The sequence below is a fragment of the Erinaceus europaeus genome, chromosome 4 (assembly GCF_950295315.1).
Source record: "Erinaceus europaeus chromosome 4, mEriEur2.1, whole genome shotgun sequence".
Taxonomy (NCBI): domain Eukaryota; kingdom Metazoa; phylum Chordata; class Mammalia; order Eulipotyphla; family Erinaceidae; genus Erinaceus; species Erinaceus europaeus.
Genome location: NC_080165.1, coordinates 60,173,861 through 60,187,296, shown reverse-complemented (window position 1 = coordinate 60,187,296; position 13,436 = coordinate 60,173,861). Strand labels below are relative to the sequence as shown.

Genomic DNA, 13,436 nt, shown 5'->3' with positions numbered 1-13,436 from the left:
ATACATATATATATATATATATATATATATATCAATAACAATTTTTTAAAAAGCCTATATTGGCTGTGATCTAGGGGGACATCACCGAATTTGGAGTTCAGGGCTCAAGGCCTGAGTTGTGCTGCTAGTGATATGACCTCAGAGAGCTCAGTAGCCTTTGCTGAGTCTCACTTTCCCCATCCTGGAACTGTTGTTCATAAGTTACATTGACAATAATAACTGGAAGTTAGGTTAATGATAGTAATAGAGCTTGCGAGTCTGCTTTGGGCTTAAAGAGGCAGGAGGGTATCAAATGCCTACCTGTCTAGCTGCTTCACACTTCACAACAGCTGTGGTATAGACGCAGATGCCTCCTGGCCTAAAAAGTGTCCCTCCCAAACAGGCCTGTGCTCCTAGACCCCCTTCTCTGAGTCGATTTCATCTCTTCTGCCAGGATCCAACCCAGCCATCCAAGCTTGAGTCTCTAGAGGCACCAGGCCCCCATCTTCCTCATGGTCTGGAGTGTTAATTCTTCTCTTCTCTCCCTGCAGTGTGTGTTATGTATATCCAAGGGATGGAGAACAAGCAATGGCGGGAGGTAAGTACAGCCCTTCCTCAGCCTGGAAACAGCCTGCCCCTGGTTGTGTCTGTTGAGAAACCTTGGTTGGTGAGTTTCTAGTGCAGAAGCCAAGCCCTTTGTGAAGGGTAAGAAAAGGTGCAGAGGGAGAGTCTTGTCTCTGCCAGTGTAGGCTGAAGTGGAAGTTCCTGTCCCCAGGGAGCCTCAGTGTAAAGGGGAGACAAGGTCTCTCTCAGGAAGTCCCAATATGAGGGTGTCCAAGGGAGTTTAGCCTCTCCCAGATCTCCTTGTCAGGTGGCCTGAGGCAGCATCTATGCTGCCTCATACACAGCAGGCTTCTCACGGCTTCTGACTAATATGACCATGGTTTCCTGTCTGGAGAGGAAGGTTCAGTGCTTGCCACTTGAAATGCCAGTTAATTATGAGGCAAGGTTTGGTAGAAGGAATACAAGTTTATCTCAGGTGCTAGCAGGGGGCCTGAGGAGATGGCAGGTTCATATTTCAAGAAAAAAAATCTTGATTTTCTGGCTGAGGTTCTGTATTTATAAAGTATAATGGGGTCACTGGGGGCAAAGGGGTTCAGTGACACTGTCATTTAGCTGAGTGACTGTGCAGCTTTCTGGCCACTGGAAGCAAGTCTGGTCACTAAGAAATGATTCACCAGCATTTGACAGTTTAGGCCCTTTGTAAAACTTGAGATAACCTGCAGGGGGAAGGCTTTGCAAATGGTGAAGCAGGTCTGCAGGTGTCTCTCTGTCTCTCTCCCTCTCTGTATAACCCTCCCCTCTCAATTTCCAATAAAGTAGAAAAAATGGCCACCAGGAGCAGGAGCAGTGGATTTTTAGTGCCGGCACTGAGTCTCAGTGATAACCCTGTAGAAGACACTGAGTCTCAGTGATAACCCTGTAGAAAGGAGGAGGAGGAGGAGGAGGAGGAGGAGGAGGAGGAGGAGGAGGAGAAGAAGAAGGAGAGGAAGGAGAGGAAGGAGAAGGAGGAGGAGGAGGAGAGGAGGAGGAGGAGAAGGAGGAGGAGGAGGAGGAGGAAGAAGAGGAATATTGCTTTTCTCCATGCTGGAGAAGGTGGGGTGCTCTTAGAGCCAAAGCTGGTTTTCTGGGAGCTCTCATAGCCACCATAGATATTGAGCTTGCTCCTTCTGGTGATCCAAGAGGTGCAAGAATGGGGCAAGATGGCATCTGATTTAGGCAACCACATCCCTTGCTCTTTCCCACCCACACCAGGGAGAAAAGCCTGGGGACGCCGCTTAGAGACTCGGCATGGGGGTTCTGTTGAGGGAGAAGCCATAAGGCTGATGGGACAAAGGCAGCTTTGAAGAGTAGGGGACACAGATCTGCAGACAAGGAGTCAGTGCACAGGATGACCAAAGTAAAGAGCTTGGGGACCTCTGAGATGACAATGAGAATAAGCGGTGAAGTGTCAGTCACTCAGACTTACTTAAGGAACCTCCCTGTTTGATGGAAGGCTGCTTGGGGTCTCACTCTCATTGTTCTTCCTCCCAGTTCTGCCAAGTGAGTGACCAAAAGGGGTGGATTTCATTCATGAACTAGATGGGAAGAAGTTCTTCAAGGCTGAGCTCAAGTTGATCTTCCTGCCCTTGCCAAGACTCAAAGCCAATTAAAGTATGAGCCAGATTGCTAGAGAAATGATCAGCCTACTTAAGCAAACTAATTACTTTTGAGGCCTTTTGACCAAACTTCATAGAAAGCAGGGATAGGCTAATGTCCTGGTAATTCATTCAGGACTATCTGGAAGGGTCTCTTCAGATGGTTACTGCTCTGAAAGCTGTTAATGACTGAGCAGGAGGCACAGCCTGGACCTCAGGGAGCCTGAGTTGAACACTCAGGATTTGGGCAGGTTCCCTATGGAGCAGTTACCAGGTGTAGCCCTTTGCAGTGTGATAGAAGGTGCTGGCACATCACAGTTGGCATTTCTAGGTATTTCCAGAAGCATTATTTTAGTCCTTCCAAGAACATGGCCTGACCCCTCATCTCAGGGATGAGGAAGCTAAGACTCAGAGAAGATGGGGGTCTGAGTGGGGGAGACAGTATAATGGCTATGCACAAAGACTTCCATCCTCGAGGCCCTCATGTTCCAGATTCAAACCCCAGCACCACCATAGACTAGAGCTGAGTCGTATTTTGGAAGGAACACTTTTCTTTCTGCTGACAGAAAGGGAAAAGGTCTCTAAAGCAGGCTGACAAGTCACCAGGAGCCATTTTAATGCACTTTGATCAGGAAAAGATCAACTCTCTGTACCTCTAAGGAAGGAATTTGGAATGAGTGAATTTTTTTTTTTTGCCTGTAGGGTTATTGGTAGGGCTCAGTGCCAGCACTATGAATCCACTGTTCCTAGCGACCATTTTTTCCATTTTTTTTATTTGATAGGACAAAGAGATATTAAGAGAGGAGGGGAAGATAGAGAGGGGGAAAGAAAGACAGATACTTGCAGACCTGCTTCACCACCTGTGAAGCGACCCCCCCCCCAGGTGGGGAATCAGGGTCTTCAACTGGGATCCTCCTGCAGGCCCTCGTGGTTCATACTACATGTGCTTAACCAAAACTGTGCTCCATGTTCATAAAGACTATTATTGCGTAATGCTGTCAGCAAAGGTGTGCAGGGATGTCCTCTGTCCTGTCACTCCTTCCATGAACATCCCTATTGTCTTGTTTGGTCTCCGCTTCAGTAGCACCTCACACCCCAGCGAGGAAGATGGTCACAGAGGAGAATTTGCTTTGCTCAGAAAATCAACTGGAAAAGGAGAAGAGCAGAGAAGTGCTTTCTGAGTCCAGTTCTGTATTCCTCCACCCCTCTGTCCAGGCCTTGGAATTTCAAAGTGGGTTTTTTTCCTAGCCCCAAGATTTCGTGTGGTGGGGAGATAGGATTGCATCTGGGACTTCTAAAGCCTCAGGCAGAAAATTCTGATGTGTTAAAGATGGTGCTACTTCTCAGCCTGTCTGAGATTTTATATGGAAGAAAGAAGTGTGCTTTTCTAGTAAACCCTGAGGTTCTAGGCCAGGTCCCTTGGTGATGGATACGTCTGTTTATTCTTTGGTCCAAGTGTGCTTTGCCTTGTAGCTGAACTGTTGAGAGAATAGGTTCTAAGGGCAAGGCAACTGGATCCAAATCTGGGCCACCACAATCCCAGCTGGGCATCTTGAGCAAAGGGTTTAGGCTCACAAACCTGCTGTGAGGATTAAAGGAGCTGAATCATGTCAAGTGCAGAAAATGGGTAACAATGGCTTTTTTTTCTTTTGCAACCAGGGTTATCACTGGGACTCAGTGCCTGCATGACAAATCTACTGCTTTTGGTGGCCATTTTTTCCCTTTCTTTTATTTGATAGGATAGAGAGAAATTGGGGGGGGGGAGTGGGAAATAGAGAGGGAGAGAGAAAAACACCTTCAGCACTGTTTCACCACTCATGAAGCTTCTTTCCTGAAGATGGGGACTGGGGCCTTGAACCTGTGTCCTTGTGCATGGTAGTATGTGTGTTCAATTCTGGGTGTGTCATCCAGTTTGTCACCTGGCTTTCCAATGGCTCTTCTTATAAGAAGCACTAAGTGAGACACCAGGAATCGCTGAGACTCTCATCCAGACTCCTGGTGGCATTTGGTAGGAGCAATAGGTATTTTAGGGTGCTTGGGGGACATATAGTCCTTTGATGTTTGACTGTCTGTAAGGTGGGCTGGCTCAGTCCCTGTCCCCCACATGCTGCAGCCAGTTTGAGATGCAATGGCCAGGCAGGACCCAGGTACAGGCTGCTGGAGACTGTTTTGCCAAACCAAGCCAAGCTCCTGTAAAAGGGCCATTCCCCCAGGAACCAGGGCGATTTTACAGATTATCTCGTACAATGGCTAATTAGAAGCTAAGCTTTTTTGGCAGGAAGTCTTTCATTAAAAGCTTCGTAAACTGTCACAGGCTGCTGCCTGTGTCTGGGTCCAGAGGGAACCTCTTCTGCTTAGGCCTGAGCACCTCTAGAGCCTAGAGTCTCCTGCCACACCCTGCTCTTCCTCACCCAGAGGCTGTCAAATAGGAAGTGGTCCCGACTGCCACAAAAGCAGCAGTTCTCTCACTGTCTGACTCTAGATAAGCCCTTCCCTCCCTGTGGACTTGATGTGCCTTACTTTATAAGGAGAGAGTGACCACAGAATCCTGGACTTCTCCAGTGCCCAGAACCTGAGAGAGCTTTCCGCACACACACTAATTTCTCATTTCTTTTATACTTTTCCCCCTCCTTCTTACATTTGACAGGACAGAGAGGAATTGAGAGGGGAGGGGGAGACAGGGAGAGAGAAAGAGAGACACCGGTGACCTGCTCCACTGCTTGTGAAGGGGTCCTTGTGCATGGTAAAGTGTACACTCAATTAGGCACACCTCCGCCCCTCATTTCTCATTTCTATTTGAGTTGGATAGCTTTCTGGTCTCTGATTTTAATCCCAGTGAACATGATTCATGAAGGGCTAGGGCTAGGCTCAGTAGCAAGACTTTTAGAATCCCCAGTGAAGGAGCTATCAATAAAATATGGAAATTATAGGGGCAGTCTGGCTGGGGAAGGGTGGACAGCCTGGAGGTAGAGAGCAGTCTGTCAGCCCTGCCCTCCTCCTGTCTCAGCTGGCACAGCCCGGGGGGGGGGGGGGGGGCTTTGCAGCTGGAGGGAAATCTTCAGGCTTCAGTCAGCTATAATTTGTAAAGAGAAGAATAGAAAATTCTCAAGGGCTGCTTAAATCAAGGGCCGTTGAGCTTGCTCAGGCTTGCAGAGCCACCCACTCGTGACTGAGGCAGGGGACAGCAGTGAGCGCCAGGGGATGCAGTGCCTTGTCACTCCTGGGAGGCCAGGCCCTCCTCTCCCACCTGCTAGGCACCTTTGGGGTGGGGATTGAGGAGGCCTCTGCCTTCTGGAGTTCCATTCCCTCACCTGTGTAATGGGGGTGACAGCCACATCACCCCCTTGAGGTCAGCAAGGGTTTAAGTGAGATCATGACTGTGTGTTTGGAAGATGAGAAGTCACGAAACAGAGTGGGAGGAGGAGGAGGAGGAGGAGGAGGAGGAGCTGTTGGGAGGAAGCGACCTGAGAGCAGCACAGGTTTCTGGGAGAAGAGAGGGCGTCACAGGGAAGCAGCCCCAGGTAGCACTTGTCATTTGTCCTCCACCTGATGCTCTACTGGAATCCACTCTCTCTTTGTCCTTGCTTCTCTTTTTTCAGTGGTTGAAAGGGCTTAGTTCCTTTAAGTTCTAGGTCAATTTATTAATCAACAAATGTTTATGGAAATCAAAGGAGGGACTAAGACTCTGTGTGTGTTGGTGAGGGCTGGGGGCATGTGGCCTGCAAAGCTGCCCAGACACACTGCAAGAGTTAAGGTAGAAGGGATGGTACACAGTTGGTTCACAGTTCCGGACTGAGCTGCGATAACAACAGGAGTAACAGCTGGAGAGGACATAGTGGCAGCCTCATTCCCAGAAGTCTTCCAGGGCAATGACTCTATTCTATTACACACTTGTTGGTTCAGAGCCAGACTGCCTGAGTTTGAATCCTGTTCCCGCCACCTATTTGCTATGTGACCTTAGGCAAATCACTCACTCTCTGTGTAAGCCTTATCTTTGTTAACTTAGCTGTCAAATGGGGACAGCAGTAGTATTGTCTCGTAAGGTTGTTATAGAGGTAAAAATGAGTCAATACATGAACAACAGAGTGCCTGCCATGCAGTTAGGCGACATCAAGATTATTATTAGTATCAAAGACCAATTTGCACAGCCAAAGCTCCACACAGTTTTAAGTACATTCTCTTCTGTTTTTCTTCTGGGAAAGAATGATCTGGGGGCTGACAGATAGCTCATCTGGTGGAGTACACACTTTGCTGCACCTGAAGCTCTGGGTTCAAGCTCCAGAACCACATAGGAACATCCGAGGTGGTACCACAGGAGCTCCATGGATGATAGAGCAGTGCTGTGTTATTGCTTCTCTCTGTCTCTCTCTTTAAAAAAAAATAATAAAAGAATGGGCTAGGAAGGAAGCTCACTGGTATCTACATGCATGCATTCTCTGGCTTCCATATATATATATATATATATGTATATGTATATGTATATGTATATGTATATGTATATGTATATATATATATATATATATATATATATATGTATATACAAAAGAATGGTCTGCTCTGTTTTAGCAATAGAGGAAAGGGAAGGAGGGAGGAAGAGACATAGAGAGAGAGGAGAGACTGCACACATTTTGCTTATCTGGGTTTAGCAGTAGAGTTCTAGTTAGTAGGTGTTTTGGGCACATGGCCTGACTATCTCTCTACACCACTCTGGCTTTGTGAGAAAGGATACCTATCAGTCTGGTTCCCAATGTTCCCCTTCCCTCACCATGAGTATTTGTCAGACATTGGCCCTAGGTGTTGAAAGATATCCCTGAGCTGCCTGCTGCTGTTGTCCCCAACAGATGTGTTTTGAGGAAGGAGTGGAGGCCCAGACTTGAGAAGTCAGGACTGAACAGAGAACGGTCTCTTCTGGGTTGCCTTGCTCTGTACCTCCTAGCCACCAAGTTGGAACCTGCCCAACTCAACCTCCCACCCTCACAGCTCAGCACCCTTGTTTGAGGCCTCCTCCTGCCTTTCCCCCTCCTGCCAGTGGCCAGAGTGAATTTTCTATTCCAGACCTGGGTTTCTAAGCATACCTTACACATTCCATGTATTAACTGGTTTGCAAGTGTGAAGGGGGCCAGTCTTGCACCCCACTACAACCACCCCACCCCGCCACAAATTTTAGTTTGCATGTGGAATCTGGGGAGGAATCACACAGAACGGGAGCCTCAAGCACAGGGGACCCTTTTAGATAAAGAACAGAACCTTTCTCAGGCCAGAAAAATGAGTAAAGGCTGTTGGTGGTTTGTGCCAGGAGCATCCAAGAAGCAAGACTGAGTTCAGAGACTTGGGAGCTCTACACTTCAGGGGAGACTGGGTGAACTGGACCAGGATTTTGAAAGAGCTTAAATGTAGGATATTAATATACAGAACACTTTCTAAGTTTCTTTTTTTCTGATATCATTTTATTTATTATTTAAATTTATTTAGGGCTGGGGAGACAGCATAATGGTTCTGCAAAAGCCTTTCAATTCTGAAACTCTGAGGTACCAGTTTCAGTCCCCAGTACCACCATAAGCCAGAACTGAGCAATGTTCTGGTCTTTAAAAAATGAATTTACTTATAAGATAGAGAACCCAAAGTCACTTTGATAATGAAATTCCAGGGATTGAACTTGGGACCCCAGTGCCTGTTAAGTCCTGAGCTTTAGCCACTGCTCTGCCTCCTAGACCTCAGATTCTCTTCCTTTATAGAAGTAAAATCATTTAGCTTCCAACAACCCTGTAATATGTGAGTAAATTAAAGGGTCATTCCCATTCTACAGAAAAATAAACTGAGGCACAGAAAGATGAAGGGATTTATTCAAGGCTACCAATGAGCAGCAAAGCTGCACTTGAACCCAGCAAGCCTGGCTCCAGACTGTCCTACTACATACTTTGCTGTGCTGGTATATGTGAGAAGACAGTATATCTGAGGAGATCTGTCTTCAAAGCTGGAATTAGTGGCTTTTTAAAAAAATTTCTTTATTGGGGAATTAATGTTTTATAGTCAACAGTAAATACAATAGTTTGTACATGCATAACATTTCTCAGTTTTCCACATAACAATACAACCCCCACTAGGTCCTCTGAAGGACCTGTATTCTAGGAATTAGTGGTTCTTAAAGCTCTCTGAAAAACAATCTTCTCTTGGAGAAACCAACAAAACCCTGGCTTCTCTCCTCCAGAAAATGCAGACTTGTATAGACAGACATATAAGTTCAGTTTCGGGGGGTCACAGTCAAACCTTGGGGTGGTGAAATAGTTCACCTGGGAAGGCAACACCTGCTTGGCCTTATGTGTGACCCATGTTTGAGACTGGCCTCTGTTACACTGGGGGATGCTTCAGTGCTATGGTGTCTGTCTCTCTCTCTTTCTATCTGAAAAAGTTAGCCTAGAGCACTGAAGCCCTGGAGATAAACAGAAAACAAACAAACAAACAAAAAAGACACTTCAAACTTTGACTCCAATCTAGCATTTTCCTCACTCTACCTGACCCACACTGTGGCAGGGGAACAGTATGTAGCTTTCTATTAGTCTGGAGGGGTGGGGGTGGGGGGCTGGGCTGGGACAGGCCTCACTGAGGCCCTTCAGTGGGACCCTATGCTTGGTGCCCTGCATCCCAGAGGGCTGGCAGGGGGTGTTGAGTATCTGGGTCATTCAGATGGGTGCCATTCATTTTATTGGCCACAGGAATGCTACATGGCATTTGGACAGACTGGAGTTGGGGTGGGGACTGCTCAGTTGAATTGGACATTGCCTGCATGTTTGAAAGAGGACACCTATCAGTTGTGGCCACAGTACTAGGGAGTTGTTCCCTTCCCAGGCTTGAAGTGAATTCTTTGTCCACTGCACTAACTCCCTGGCTGTAATGCCCTCACCTCTCACTCTTCCTATGTCCTACCTGCCAGGGCCTCTTGTTGGCCAAACACAATGGAACCCATAGTTCTATAGGAAACCGTGTAAACGTGAGCAGGTCAGAGGGGCAGGGTGCAGTAGAGCTGGATTGGAGGTGGGGGTGGGAGTGGGGGCACAGGAGCCCCTCCAGAACAGAGGATATGCCTCCAAAACTGATCCAGGATAGACTGCCATCCTCATGCCCCATTCTAGCATGGGGTTCTCCTGGTCAGGATAGAGACTCACCCCCAACCTCATAGTTGGATGGCAGGTGGTAGTGGTGGTGAAGGCAGGGATAACTGTTTTCTGGTGACCCAGAGTTCTCACCTTCAGCCCTGCTCAGCTCTTGTCCCAGGGCTGTTTGGCAGGACAGCTGCCCACTCGCCCCCATAAACCCAAATTTCTGTGTAGCAGAGCCCCCCCGGGAGCCATTTAATTTAGTCCTCAAAAAGAAGTTTCAAGTCTGCTTCTCCTTTGAGGGTCTCGCTGGAACTGATGATATGTAATTAATGCTGCTTAATTGATATTCTGGGGGCTTAGTCATAGAGATTTTAGGAACCTTCGGAAGCATCTTTTGTGACTTGTCAGGAGCTTTCTCTAGTGGGTTTTGTTGCCAGGGACAAGAATTGTGCCTTTCAGAGGGTAAATACCCCAGTTCCCAGGTTTCTTTCTCATCAGCACTTTCCCTTTTCTTCTCACCCCAGTGGGTGGCTGTGCCAACCCCTGGGGTCAAGAACCCCCTCCCCCTTATCACACCTCCTTGTTTGCTCAAGCCCCTTCCCCAGTTCCACAGTGGAGCCTCCCTGTCCACATGTGCCCACCCATTCAACCATTCCTTAGGGCTTTCTGCAGCAGAGTCACTCAGTGGAACAAAGCTGTCCATCCCCCCCCCCCCATTAAACAGAGAATTCCTGTGCCCATCCTGCCTGGCTCTCTCTAGGTGGGAGCACGGTGAGCCCACTCTTGTCTTCAGAGTCTAGAGTGTGAACAAAAGGGGGCACAGAATGACTGAAAGGACAGAATGTCACATGCAGGTGCTGGAAGGGTGTTCAGGGCTGGTCTTGTTCCCACCATGAATGGTGATGGGTTAATTGCTTTTGCTTTCATCCCTGAGCTGCAGTCAGAACAAGCTTTCTGTGCCCCTCTTAGCTGGATGAGAAGCTTTCACCCCTCCCTTTTGGCTTGGGAACTCTATAATTCTATGTAGGAAGAAATACAGCCAAATTGAATTTTTTTTTTCTTTTAACATCAGTTCAGTTGTGTTCTGCTCTCATTAATAGGGGTGTAAATTGGGTCTGACAGCAACCGGGTGTTTTCTTGGATTTTTAAAATCCTAGTTTTCATATTTCCCCCTCTTTGTTATTAGCCTAAGTAATGAAGGCCATAAAACATCTTTACGAAGTCCCTGGGTTGTAGATTTTACAGTTGTTTGTGATGTGCATGTGTTAATTACCTCCCGGGCCTGGTAATTCATCACTGCACAGCCTGACTTTCTGGCCCCCTTTCCTGCTTGAAGATTAATCCTGGGGCCCTTTGGAATCCCCCCTCCCCACCTGCCTGGTTTCCAGGGGAACTGCATTTTCTTCTCCAGCAGAGCTCAGTCTCAAGGGAATTCCCCTCTATTGAAGCTTCAAGTGCCATTTTAACAGCAGTGCCGTTGTCAACCCTAATGGGTGTTTCCTTCTCGGTTGGAAGTAGGGCTGGGAGGGAGTCCGCCAAAGGAACACCAGCTCCTTCTGGCCTGGGGTTTGTCTAAAGTCCCACAAGAGGGGTTTTTAAAGACATTTGAAGGGGAGGAGGGCAGGGCCTTGAAGAGGAGATAGGCCTCTTCCTTAAGGAAGAATTTTCTCTAACCTTTAGTTTCCCCAGAACATTTTGCAAAAAAGCCATTAGGAGAAAAGTACCTTTTGTCTGGAGGCAGGAGGGATTAAGATCAGAAAGAGCAGCAGATGAGTTCAGTTGGAGCAAGGGTTATATATACATTATAGGGCTGTTACTGAATTTAGGGCATGGGACAGGAACCTTGCCTCAGTCAAATTGAATGTCTGCCCTGTTGCCTTGGACACGGTGGACATCTGTAAATGCTTGTAAAGTCAACATCAGCTTTTCTCTGATGTGTATAATACTTGAGGATTCGTGGCATTGATGGACCTTGAAGTTGGAGATATATGAGTTTAGCTTTCAGCTTTAACAGTGACTCGGTGCAGGTTACTTAGCCTCTCTGGTTCTCAGTTTCCTTGCTTGTAAAATGGGTAGTGACTCACAGGCTTTATGTGAGAGTCAAATGGGGCAACTTAATGATCCCCTTGATCTATTGAGCATTCAGAAGGGACTTGGTTAAATGTGAGTTTTCTCCTGCTTCCTGATGTGTGCTCATTCATCAGTTCTTAATTCCATCTGCACAATAGATCCACTTCAGGGCAGCTAGTACTAATGGCCCAGCTGACATTAGACTTGCATGCCTGAGTTTCTTGGTTTGATCCCCTTCACTGTGTGTGTGAGAGTGATTCTGTGGCTTCACTCTCCCTGTCTGTCATGTGAAACTCTTGTGTATAGATAAAATTAATTTTTTAATTTTCCCTTTTGCTGCCCTTGTTGCTTTTATTGTTATAGTTATTGTTGTTGATGATGTTATTGTTGTTGGATAGGACAGAGAGAAATTGAGAGAGGAGGGGAAGACAGAGAGGGGGAGAGAAAGATAGACACCCGCAGACCTGCTTCACCACCTGTGAAGCGACTTCCCTGCAGGTGGGGAGCCGGGGGCTCGAACAGGGATACTTCCACCGGTCCTTGCCCTTTGTGCCACGTGCGCTTAACCCGCTGCGCTACTGCCTGACTTCCTAAAATTAATTTTTTAAATCTTTGTTTATTGGATAGCGACAGCCAGAAATCAAGAGAGAAGGGGGTGATAGAGAGGGAGAGAGACAGAGAGACACCTGCAGCACTGCTTCACCACTCGCAAAACTTTCCCCCTACAGGTGGGGGCCAGGGGCTCGAACCCGGGTCCTTGCACATTATAATACGTGCGCTCAACCACATACACCACCACCCAGCCCCAAAATTAATTTTTTAAAAGAATTACCCAAGGAACTTGATTTTTTAAAAGACTTATTTATTTCTGATGGAGACACAATTTGAGAAGGATAGGGGAGGTAGACTCTCAATGCACTACTTCACCACTCATAAGCTCCCTCCTCTGCAGGTGGGGACTGGGAGTTTGAACCTGGGTCTTTGGGCATACTCTAGGAGGTGTGCCACTACCTGACCCCTATAATCTTAGTTTTAAAAGATTAATTAATAATAAATAAATGAGAGAACCAGGGCATCACTCTGGCACATGAGATGGCAGGGATTGAATTTGGATCACATGGAGAGTCTGACATTGATCTACCGTGCCCCCCTTCTTGTAGACCAAGCCTGCAGTTTTTAGAAATGTGTGTTCTTGGTCTTCAGCTTAAACCTACAGATGTTCCATCAGTTGGCTCTGGGACTGAAACCTACAGTCTGTGTTTCCACAAAAGCCCTTCAAATGATTTTGATGCCCCTAATGGGAAGTGACTTGCTTTAAATAGTTCGGGGAGTTTTAATGAGATTTTATAATTTGAGTGTCTAATGTGTGCAAGATTCTAGAGTAGCTGCTCCAGGGAATTCCAAGAAAATAAAAAATCTCTGTGTAATTTATTTTTGAGTAACAACTAGCTCAGAATTTAGTCATGAAGCTGGGGAGAGCTAGTCAGGGGTATTTATCTCAGGGCCTTTCACTAGGTTGGAGTGAGGTGTTGACTCAGCCATAATCTCAAGGCTCACTTGGGTGGGATGATGTCTATATTGTGTGCATGATTCAGATCCAGGGCAGGTGGCAGGAGCTGGCTGTGGACACTGGTTATCCTTGCTTCTCTGCTACAGGGGCCTTTCCTTAGGGCAGTTCCCAAAGTGGCAGCAGGATTCATCAAAGTGAGCAGGGAAGAGAGGGTGTCCTAGAGGGACGTCAAAGACATCTAAAACATGATCTTGGAAGTGACTTGTACTCTGTTCTGTTCACTGACAGTAATTCACTTGGTCCAGTACACATTCAAGTGACATACAAGGCCCTGGCTACCAGGAAGTGGAGGTCTTAAAAGATCTCCTAACTCTAGTCTCTGCCCATGTATGTATGTATGCATGTGTTTACTTATTTGTTTATTTTTTTGCCACTAGGGTTAGCTGCTCTTGGTGGATTTTTTTTTTGTAGAGAGACAGAGATAGGGAGACAGAAGGAAAGGGAGGGAGAGAGAGATCTCTTCAGTGGAGATCAGGGACTTCTGCAGGTAGGAACCAGGGCCTTGAACCTAGGCTTCATGCC

General features: G+C 47.0%; 1 protein-coding gene across 5 annotated transcripts in view; it reads left to right on the top strand.

Annotated features, from left to right (window-relative positions):
• Window positions 1–13,436, top strand: part of CPNE5 (copine 5) — a 107,570-nt gene that overhangs the window by 21,219 nt on the left and 72,915 nt on the right. For all 5 annotated transcript variants that reach the window (XM_060189725.1, XM_016185889.1, XM_007517822.3 and 2 more), the window contains exon 3: window positions 531–577. In XM_060189725.1, the coding sequence (XP_060045708.1) occupies window positions 531–577 (47 nt within the window). The remainder of the gene's footprint in view (window positions 1–530; window positions 578–13,436) is intronic.